Raw genomic sequence first — 12013 nt, forward strand, 5'->3', positions numbered from 1 at the left:
TGGGTTTTTGTGATTTATTTACGAAAAACGAGGGGCTCAGTGTCCAAATCTCAGATTAGCTTATACATCAGATATTATTACCATGTAAGTCTGTGCCAAAACATACTTGTCAACTTGCTGAACTTAACATATGCAGCACTACCAATTTTAAAATTTTACTCGAAAGAATGACATTTACATGTTATAAACTGCTCAAAAAGTTTAAGAAATATACTGTAAATTGGCATGCAATACACAAATGTTCTCTCTCTCTCTCTCTCTCTCATAAAAAAAGAACTAAAATACTTAGACCCAAGACAGAGTTGACGAATAAGTAGTGAATATACATTTATATCTGTAATTATATATCCTATGTATCTTTATATCTCTGTCTGCATCATGAAGCTCAGTTTTATTTACTGGGCTCTGCTGGAGGAATTGAGGAAGAGGAGCTGTAACAGAAATCATCTTAGAGACAAGGTGGGTTATAGTCACAAGGAACATGTAATGCAATACAGTGGTATAATGAATAAAATCAAACCATAATTAAAAGCATCCTACATATAAGAAAACCAATGAAGTCACTTTACATCGCGTTTTTTTTATGTGTTTTCATGATTTAAAAAAAAAAAACTATACACATTGGCTTCAACTTGATCAGTTATACCGGACCAATCTGACTTTATTTTAGTGTGCCAACTAAACTTAAGGCAACAAGAGCACATCCAATGATTTTGAGGGGTTCAGAGTTTAATTCAAGGCTGTTAAATAAAAAATAAAACCTTGCCAATGCTACAAACCCAGTGAATGAGTGGCATTACTGCAGCCACAAGAAGAAAATGAAAAAATAATCTCTAATACATTCATGTTTTTTTATAAAGATTATCAATCATGGTCCATTTCCAAACTATTCTGGATACATGGCAAGAAGTGTCTAGGTACCATTGAAAGCATTTCAATACACCATTTGAGAAAAACTAAAGTAAAATAAAGTTATTAAAATTGACAACATACATTAGTTGTAATACTTTCAACTAAAAAGAACTATTGTCAAACACATATCCTTCTGAAATGACATCTAGCACAGCTGCTTGAAATCTTGTCAAAGAGAACTGTCCAATTTTGTCTTTTCTTAACGGAGATCTCTTCTAAGTGGCTATTTGTCCAAGAGAGCTAGTATTCACTTGGTTTTCCCTTGGAGGAGTTACATAGAGGCTGATTCATTCCAATCTGCAGCCTTATGGGCATTTTTAAACTTGTGAATGTATTTTTGCCATCATTTTTGAAAAATATACCCCCATCTATACTGAACTTAAATCACAACTTTGATTGTCCTATGAGTGGACTTATCAGATAGAAAGTAGGAAATTAGATACTCAGGGCGCCTACAAATTAATAGTAAAAAAAAAAAAAAAAAAGTAGGAAGATGACAATCCAAATAGAAAAAAGAAATGAGTGTATGATATAGATTAAAAACGAACAAACAAAAAAAATTCAGACATAATTCTACATCAAATACTGAGCTGACAGCCAAAAATGATTGCGAAGCTTCTGAAAACGGTTTAATAATGATACTGATAGTTCCCAGATGCGATCTAGAGTATGAGTGAGTTATGTTGAGCCAAATTTGGTCAACTGGAAACATTTCTGTTGAAAACACGCATAACTTTGTGCCTTTTTGGATTAAAAAAAATAAATAGATTCTCTTAAAAATGGTAACAATGACGAGTATTATCATAGTCAGCAAAAGAAATGTGGAATGAGCTGAAAAGTCATGCCAACATGACAGAACCACACCAGAGTGAGAGAGCCGATAATTCATTGTTTGTTCCTTCAGACTGTGTGTAGCTACTCGATCAGTAAAATGCAGCCAGGCATTTGTCAGTTTTTCCACTAATGCATGTTTTCCATATGGATCTAACGAGCAGCAACCTAAAAAAGAAGAAGAAAAAACAACGGACACACAAAACCGTTTCACCTCCACAACTGACGTATTTTCAAAAAAATATCTTTTTTTTTTTTGTCTTTTTTTTCCTCTGGTGATACCAGGCGTTTCCCTTTGAGGGCCAGCGAGAACCTTAAAACTGCTTAAACTATTCCAACTCTCCTCTTTGTCTGAGCCAAGAGCATCCTACAAACTATTTTAAAATATCCTCTGCCATCTGCAGTGCGTCTAGCTCTTTATAAAATGGGCCTTCAGAGAGATACTATCATGACAACACACACTACTCGTTAGAAAATAGAGGAGGTTGAAGTATGTGACGCGCCGATTGGAGTTCAGTCTGAGTCACTGCTCTCGGAGCTGGAGCCGCTGGAGCTGCTGCTGCCCGAATCTGAAGAACTGCTGCTGCCACTCAGCCGAGATGGCCCGCCCCCCTGCGCTGACCCCGCCTTCTCTGCTGGGAACAGGGAAGAGAAGTGATTGCAAGGTTCAATATGTGCGAGGAAAACAAACACTGAATGTACATATTTTCTGCAATTCATTTCCGTTAAGACCTTTGTCCCTATATTGTTTTCTTAAAGGGCTTTACCCACACCTACACCTGTGTATTACGATAAAGCAGAGACATGCACAAAGAAAGCAAAGAACTGATCTCGAAAGGACAGAATATATTATGTGCCCACCAAAGCAGCTGATATCAAGTGAAGTCAGTTAGTTACAGCACATACACAACCACTTTCATCAGTTATTAGCCTCTCTAGCAGGTTTAACCAAATTTTATGCTTTGTCCAAAGCAGGGCTCAACAGCAAGGATTTTTTTTCTATCAGTAGTTCTGGGCCCGCATTCACAAAACATTTTATTTGACCACTAAGAGTTCTCCTAAATAGCAGTAAAAGTTCTTAGCTAAGAGTTTTCCCTTAAAACCTATTCACAAAGCTGCTGAGACAAACTTTTACTAAGGAACAGAGAGAAGTCTTAAGCTCAGAGTAAGGGGGCGGGGTTGACCTTGTTGCTATGGATTATGTCAGCATGCTTACTATCTATGCACACAGTGATTGGCCGATAGTCTCTGTCAGAGATTTATTCATAGAAATATTGTAGAGAGCAATATTATGTTGCCGTATTCAAATGAAGGTTTAAAAATGTAAAAAAATTTAATTGCCACATTCAAATAAAGATTTTAAAATGAAGGATAAGTGTCACTAATTGAACAAGTATATGTTCAGCTAATTGTCAGCCTCTTACATGCCTGCTTCTCAAAAACAATTAGCAGATATGCATATAAACAGCCTTTTAATTAATGGAGTAGAATAATCATGGCTGATAATAATACATGCAAACGTAAAAACCCCAAAACAAACAAACTGGTTGCAAGAACAGCTGTTACTTTTTGCTCAACTTGTTAATGAAAACAAGGATATAATCAAAGGAAAATTTGGAGTTGGGGTAACCTCCAAAACCAAAGGTGATACCTTTTTAAAAGGTTATTTTCATCAAATGTTTCTAAAATGTTTACGTTCAGAGGCAGTTTGCCTGCAACAGCCATTTTAGGATAGTTTGTGGCTTGGTCTTAGTGACTTAGGAATCATCTTCACTACTCCTAACGTTTCACAGATTTAGGAGCTAGTTTTAGCGCTAAAACACTTTGTGAAATACTCTTAGAGCAAAAATTTAGGAGTCCTAAATTTAGGATTGACACGCCCATTATTTTTATAATCTAAAATCTAAAATGGCGAGTTGTTTTGATGTTTTGTGAATACGGGCCCAGATTTATAATTCTTATGTCAATACTTTCACTGGCCCCTACACCAAAAAACCTTGATGTTTTAATTAAAATTAATATTAAATGAATCATTTAATATTTACCCGTAGAACTTTGAAATTCTAATTTTACATTTTTAATTGAATAAGTACAAAAGACCTATACACACTACTGTTACAAAGTCTACAGTCAGTAAGATTTTTTTTTATCTTTATGAAAGAAGTCTCCTACTGTTTTACTGATGTCCTTGCTACGTTTCTGGGACTGGGAACATTACAGTTGTATTGCTGTCTATGGAGGGTCAGAGAGCTCTCAGATTTCATCAAAAATATCTTAATTTGTGTTCCGAAGATGAACGAAGGTCTTTGGAACGACATGAGGGTGAGTAATTAATGACAGAATTTTCATTTTGGGGTGAACTATCCCTTTAAAATCTTTGTTACTTTGGATCATTTATATAATGCATTCTTGCTGAATAAAAGTATATATATATATATAAAAACAACAACAAAAATAAATAAATAAATTACTGACCGCAAATTTATAATAAACATCATATAGACAGTTATTATAATCATACAGTAACTCCAAGACAACTATAAGTTTAAATAAGTTTAAAGACTATTAAAAGTCATAGACCATTAAATATTATTCAAATTTAAACAAGAGATTTAATCTAGTCTTTAACATGTTGAAGTTGACAAGCAGAATTTGCTTGCAAATCTTTAAAGAAAAAGCAAAATATAGGGCTGACCCTAAATATAGGGCAAGAGAGAGTCCCATCAATTGGTCCAAAACTGGGTCCAGTGGTCCATCCTTGTCGTTGAGCCCTGTAAACCCTTTTCATTGTGTGAGTAACATTACATATGAAGGTCTGACAGAGGCCCTTCGAACAAGTTAGTCAAATTAGTGAAGCAAAAAGCCTATCCTTATCTCTGTTTTCTTATCCTACCCTCCTAGATCTAGCTAACCCAGTTTGGTCACCTGTCTGCTCACATCTGCACATTACCACACAGGTACCTTTTTTGGGTGGTTTCTTGTTGTTGTTCAGTTGTCCGCTCACGTCCTGTAGCCTCTTTTCTAACTCTTTCTTCTTTTCCTGAACCAGTTCCTCTTTAGACTTGGCACTCTTTTTCCCAGTGCCCGCTGCAGGAGACACACAGCGGTGACCGGTGAGTAACGGGTTGCCCTCGTAGCCCACCGCCGTGGCAACAAGCAGCAAAAAGCACTCTACTACACTGGTTTTTAACTCCATGACGACAAATTTATGTTAAAGAAATCTATCGGGTTCAATGCAAGTTAAGCCCAAATGGCAGCATTTGTTTATTACCATAAAAATTAATTTAGCTTCGTCCCTCAAAAATCAAGGTTCCATTTAGGCACTAACAATGGAAGTGAATGGGGACAGTTTTTTCAATGAAAATGACTTTATTCAACGAATTCGGCACCGTAGCGCCATTTTGGAGAGTATCGCTGCACGCAAATAGTGTACGCTCTTCTGTGTCAGCCACGACACAAGGATATGTCTTCTACGTGTTTTATGCTTTGATTTGAATGCAAACAGCGCATCTAAATTTTTGTTTTCTTTCCGCACAAAAAGTATTCTCGTCGCTTCATAACGTTACGGTTGAACTACTGATGGCAGATGGACTATTCTGACGATGTCTTTCATACTTTTCTGGACCGTGGCAGTGTTATTTACTTGGCAGTCAATGGGACAGTCACAAGCCTCCCGGTTTTCATCCAAAATATCTTAAATTGTGTTCTGAAGACAAACAAAGCTTTTACGGGTTTGGAACGACATGGGGGTAAGTGATTAAAGAAAATTTTCATTTTGGGGTGGAGTAACCCTTTAAGTCAAATTAAATTTTATAACTTTAAACAACATAAAATTGGTACTGTTGATCCACTAATGCCCTATTTTCAGTTAATAATTGTGCCTGCTTGTAGATCATGGGATTGTAGTTCGGTAACACTTTATTTTACAGTGTCATTGCTATATGTGTTACATGTACTTATAAACGTTAACAGTTAAAAAATGCATTATTACAAGCAACTATCCCTAAATGAAACACAAAACCTACCCTAACCCTATTGACCAATTAGGAGTAGATGTCAGTTATGTCACTTGCAGCTGTGCGTGCATTGTGGTGGCAGAAAAACACTGGTAACAAACGGAAGGAAATGGCTAAAATCCATGAAATGAGAGAAAATAATGTACAGTTGTGCCTTTGGATGTCAGAATCGGAATGCAAATCTTTTTATAGAGTTCTGTCATCAAAGACGCCATTTGAAACTAAACGCAGACATTTAAATGGACAGACTATGGATGAAACCTGCTATGATTACCTTACTTTAAAAGCATAAATTTGATTTAAACAATAATATTCACATATGCAGTTCATAGGGGACATATTTTATTAGCCCTACAGTTACAGCATAAAACAGTATTAAAACCTATAACATTTTATATAATATTTACCTATTTTCTCACAATTCTGACTTTTTTTTCCTCACAAATGCAAGTTTATATGTCGTAGTTCGGAGTTTATAACTCGATTTATCTCAACAATTGCGAGTTTGTCAATTCTGAGGGAAAAAGCCAGATGTGTGGGATATAAACTCATGATTCTGAGTCGAGGGGAAAAGAGAGAATGATGAGTTGATTTTTCTTATCAGAATTGAGAGATATAATCTTGGAATTGTGAGAAACAAAAATATAAACTCAAAACTTTTATTCTCTTTTCAATGGCTTCCATACACAACTATGATTTTCTGCCACCAGATAGGCTCCGCCCACAAAAGAGTCATCGCTGTTTGACCGAAAGACCAAAACTGGTCTATAGTAAGTACATGTGGTTAATATATATTACTCAGTACTTAATTGTATAATTACACTGTAACAAGTACACCTTAAAATAAAGAGTAACCTGTAGTTCTTTCCCTCATTAAAAAAAGTACACAGATTTGTACCATTGTCTTTTTTCATCTGATTTTCAAATAATTTTCACATCAACTTGTGATTCATATTGATGATGAATAATGTGATTCACCTCATAACTGGTTGGTTTGGTTCATGGTTTATAGCTCTTTAACAAACACTTTTTTTAAAAACCTAATGGGAAAAATTCTTCTGGAACCAAGGCACTTGAACACTTGACGGTGTGCATGCCACTGAAACAACAGTGTGTATTTAACATTTTACGAACTGCCCCCTTTTTTGTTTTTTGGAAAAGGAGGGATAAGCGGAAATTGCTTTCTGTGGTAATCAACATTAGGCCAAAAATGCTTTTGACTGAGCTTAACTTGTAATGAACCCGGGAATATTCCTTTATGAAGTTTGAATAGCGCAGTGTGCACATTAATTACATGTACACTGTGTACAATTTGGAAATTCATGGTCTAATCAAATGTCCTCTATTGTATACTGATGTACTCTTTAAACCCTTGAAGCTTCACTTGAAGGTATTAATACCAGGGAAAGCACATATAAGATAATCCACCAAAAGTCATGCAACACATTGGAGAAGGTGAGTGCTCCCAGCTCAAAGGAGGAAATAGCACAGCCCATTTCAGCTTTTAGAGCAGACGGACCAAGCAAGAAAAGAGCGCTGCGTGTCTACGAAATACTGAAATAAGCCTAGGCTAGCACCACAACATCTGCGGAGAAGGAAAAGAAAGTCACTTACGTAAAGGTTTGCGTTGCTTTTTCTGTAAACAGGACTTGACATATCGTTCGAGCTCACGCAACGTGGAAGGCTTGAGCGTTTCGAAGTCGATCTCGATCTCGTCTGGGTTGGAGTCTCGCAGCGACGGCTCACGCGACTGGATGATGTGGACCACGCGGCCCAGTTTCTCACCCGGCAAACGGTTAATATCCAGGCTGAGCTGCCGTTTCTCGTCATAAGACATGGGAAGAGACTCCTCCTCATCAGACTCGTAGTTTGCAGAGCTAGGTTTGCCCCCTTTTTTCGGTTGCCTGTGGATTGGAAATGTAGTTTGCATAAAGGCTTTATAACCTTAAATCTACGCATAAAACTGAACTGGCATGTTGGGATTGAGATAATGACGGGACAGTTAGCTTACATCACCACTACTACCAATAAATGGTACATTGTGTGTTATTGCATTGCTTTGACTTACACTGATGTCATATCTCAATATTATAACTTAAAACTGGTATTGATCCACATACACAAGGCAGGCCAAATAATCAGCTGATATTTTCGGTTAATAATTGTGCCTGCTTGGCCTACCGGCAAGTGTTTGCCTTGTTTTCAAGCCTTTTTCTAGTTTTTTCCCCCCCATAGAGCAAGAGATAAACTTTAAACTAAGAAATAATGTCACAGAGATTAAAGATAGCCACAATTGTGATATACAAAGTTATGATGAGATATACACTACCTTTCAAAAGCTTTGTATCTGTAAGATTTTTTTTTTGTTAGAAGTTATTTTCATAGAGTAATGATGCATTAAATTGACCAATTAAAATTAAATGCATTTACAATGTTACAAAAGATTTCTATTTCAAATAAATGCTATTCTTTTGAACTTTCTATTCATTAAATAATGTTGAGAAAACTACCAGTTTCCACAAAAATATTAAGAGCACAACTGTCTTTAACATGGATAATAATAAGAATTTTTTAAAGCAGGAAATCAGTGTATTAGGATGACTTCTGAAGGATCATGGCGGCGTTTCCCAAAAGTATCGTAAGCCTAAGTACATCGTAGACTCATTGCCACCAATGGAGTTATGATCAACTTTGACTTACAAAGCTTTTGGGAAACTCAGTCCATGTGCAGGCTGGAGTATATATATAATATTTAGCTTTGCCATCACAGGAATTTATTTCATTTTAAAATATAAATTGTATTTTAAATTGCTACAGCATTTCAAAATATTAGTGTTTTTACTGTAATTTTGATCAAATAAATGCAGCCTTGCATAATCATAAGAAACTTCTTTCAAAAACATTAAAAAAAAAAAAAAAAAAGTGAATGGTAGTGTGAAGTCCTAATTATGAGAAATTACAAGTTACCTTTTTAATCTGAGGTGGAAACATAGTTTTCACATATTTTAGAGGGATTCTGAATCAATATTATGTAAAATAAAATGCATTTCTGCACATCCCATTGCCTAAATCCTCTATAATAAAATATAGAATGTACAATACTGCCTGGCATTACAATGAATGGCTAGTTATTTGGTATGATAACATATACAGTCATGGCCAAAAATATCGGCACCCTTGCAATTCTGTCAGAAAATGCAACCCTTCTTAGAAAATTGTTGCAGTTGCAAATGTTTTGGTACTCACGTTTATTTTTTTGTTTGTATTGGAACAACACACAAAAAAAAAACAGAAGAAAAGTCAAATCTGATACAATTCCACACAGAACCCAAAAAACGCTCTTGACAAAATTATTGGCACCCTTAACTTAATATTTGGTAGCATCCGCTTTGGAAAAAATAACTGAAATCAATCGCTTTCTGTAACCATGAATGAGTTTCTTACACCTCTACTGGAATTTTGGACCACTCTTCTTTTGCAAACAGCTCCAGGTCATTCAGGTTTGAAGGATGTCTTCTCCCAACTGCTGTTTTGACCCATGACCTCTGGTGGAGACGCAGCTTTCTGACACTGGCCACTACGTTGCGCCCCAAAATTCTTTGGTAATCATCAGATTTCATGATACCGTTCATACAGTCAAGGTATCCAGTGCCAGAAGCAGCAAAGCAACCCCAAAACATCTTTGAACCTCCACCATGTTTGACTTTAGGGACTGTGTTCTTTTCTTTGAAGGCCTCATTTCTTTTTCTGTAAACAGCGCCATGATGTCCTTTACCAAAAAGCTCTACTTTTGTCTCATCTGTCCACAGTACGTTCTCCCAGAAGGATTGTGGTTTTGTCACATAAGTTTTGTCAAACTCCAGTCTTGCTTTTTTATGCCTTTGTGCCAGCAGTGGTGTCCTCCTGGGTCTCCTACCATAGTGTCCCTTTTCATTCAGATGGCAACGGATAGTGCGAGCTGACACTGTTGTACACTGTGTCTGCAGATCAGCTTGAATTTGTTTGGAAGTTAATCTGGGTTCTTTATCCACCATTCGAACAATCATTCGTTGTAATTTTTCATTAATTTTGCTCTTCCGTCCACGTCCAGGGAGGTTTGCTACAGTGCCATGGGCTTTAAACCTCTTGATGATATTGCGCACAGTGGACACAGGAACATTAAGATCTCTGGAGATGGACTTGTAGCCTTGAGATTGTCCATGTTTTTCCACAATTTTTTCTCTCAAATCCACAGACAACTCTATTACTAATATTGCCCACACCTGTTACTTGCAACAGGTGTTTCTAAATACAAATTACAGGAGCATCACATGCTTGAAAAGCAATTATTTCTTACAATTTCGACAAGGTGCCAATAATTTTGTCCAGTCCGTTTTTGAGTTCTGTGTGAAATTTGATCAAGTTTGACTTTTCTTGTTTTTTTTTGTTGTTGCAGTGCAAACAAAAACAATAAGCGTGTGAATACCAAAACATTTGCAATTGGAACAATTTTCTGAGAGAAGTGTTGCATTTTCTGACAGAATTGGATCAAAAATGCTAAAAATGGGATCAAAAATGTATCGTACAGTTAGCTATAAACATCCCAACTGTAGAAAACAAGCTAACCTCGTGGTGGATGTGCTGTTGGGTTTCCGCGCAGAGGTCTTCTTCTGCTGAGTTTGCTTATTCGGTTGCGAGGACTTGGCCTTTTTGTCATCTTCCACCTTGACCTTGTTTTTGTCTTTGTCCTTCTCCTTGTCTTTTTTCTTCTTCTCTTTTTCCTTCTTCTCTTTCTTTTTCTTTGGTTTGCTCACAGGACCCTGTGACAGAGCGGCTAGCTGTTCATGAACAGCCTTCAGCTGAGGAGGAAGGTGGAGGGAATGGTTAGCAAGCAGGGGGATGGGGCATGCTGCATCGATGCTAACGTAAAAGACTAGGATCTTAGCTGTGCGGGGACAAATGATGGGACTGGTGATAAAGGGAAGAGTTTGAAGGATAATGAATGACATTTGTCACCTACATATCTCCCATTTTTACCAGAAAAGAGGGCTCTTATTTTGAAACATTTGCCAAGCCTCGCAAAACTTTGTTCACTTCTGAATTCTTTGCAAACAAAATGGTCATAAAAATGTGTAACTACTTTAAAATGCCAGCACATTAATCAAACAATTCTACAAAGACAACATCTTTCTCCATTTAGTAGTCCAGTATTTCTAACAAACCCACATGTAAGCAGTTCAAAGTAAATGAAATGAAACTTCACCATACAGTTGGGTGATGAACAATAAATTGATAATGATGAAAACACATTTTTGGAACTTTTTACTTGATATGGATTAATCCAGCAGTCTATCACACATTAGAATGTGACAACGGGCAGTCAGTGTACGTGGCTAATATGTCTTTTTAGTGTTTGCCATCTCAATATAAAAGGACATGAACACAAATTTAATTTCCAGAGCTGTTCTGAGAGTCACTTTACAAGCTTTTCATAAAATAAAAAAACTAAAACTGTCAAACATACATCAATTTAAAGATCTTCCTGACAAACAAAAATTTGGTTCAACTTGAAGAATTTATGACAGAAATATATTACTGTATACTACAATGTACTTTTCAAAATAATAAAAATAAGAATATTTTTTTAGGGAATATCATACAAATATCATACAAACAAATAATCTTTTTTCATCAATGAGTTATGTTGTGCAGCATCTTCTTTGATAAAAAAATTTAAATTAAATGTTTTACTGTAAATTGCTATATTTTCATTTGATTACATTTTAAAAGACTGATTCATTGTTAAAATTGTATTAATTTCATTAAGTCACCATTTTTTATGATAAATTTGTATTAAATCATAAAACAGAGTCCAGAAAAAATTAAACGGAAAACAGAATTTCGGTAAAAATCAAATTTATTTCATGGGGCCCTAAATTAGGTACTCCGTGGAGTTTAAGAATGAATGTGTTTATATTCATTCTCAAAGTCTAACAAACATGTGGAAAGCATTTCCTGAATACTGTGATAAATACTGATTTTGTATGATATGGAAAAAAAAATATTGTGATACTGCTTTTGGCCATATCACCCAGCCCTAATTCACCATTATTTCCAAATGCAAATTATTTATCTGAATGATTCATCTGTGCATGTTTCAGACTTCTTTCTGATGACACATGGCAGGCTTCTCCTATCACTTTTCCACTTTCTTATGATCAACTGCAAGCTCACATTAAAATCTGCCTCTACCCAATCAACAACCAAATCAACAG

At 36.0% G+C, this 12013-nt stretch overlaps 1 protein-coding gene across 10 annotated transcripts in view; it reads right to left on the bottom strand.

Annotated features, from left to right (window-relative positions):
• brd3b (bromodomain containing 3b) overlaps positions 1–12013 on the bottom strand; it is a 22000-nt gene continuing 9987 nt past the window's right edge. For 5 of the 10 annotated variants that reach the window (XM_058777535.1, XM_058777537.1, XM_058777532.1 and 2 more), the window contains 4 exons: positions 10365–10597; positions 7374–7663; positions 4705–4830; positions 1–2378 (listed from right to left, as the gene is read on the bottom strand). In XM_058777535.1, the coding sequence (XP_058633518.1) occupies positions 2257–2378; positions 4705–4830; positions 7374–7663; positions 10365–10597 (771 nt within the window). In that variant the 3' untranslated portion in view covers positions 1–2256. The remainder of the gene's footprint in view (positions 2379–4704; positions 4831–7373; positions 7664–10364; positions 10598–12013) is intronic. The other 5 variants (XM_058777538.1, XM_058777536.1, XM_058777541.1 and 2 more) reach the window with 3 other exon arrangements.

This window comes from Onychostoma macrolepis, chromosome 05 (genome assembly GCF_012432095.1).
Source record: "Onychostoma macrolepis isolate SWU-2019 chromosome 05, ASM1243209v1, whole genome shotgun sequence".
Classification (NCBI taxonomy): Eukaryota; Metazoa; Chordata; class Actinopteri; order Cypriniformes; family Cyprinidae; genus Onychostoma; species Onychostoma macrolepis.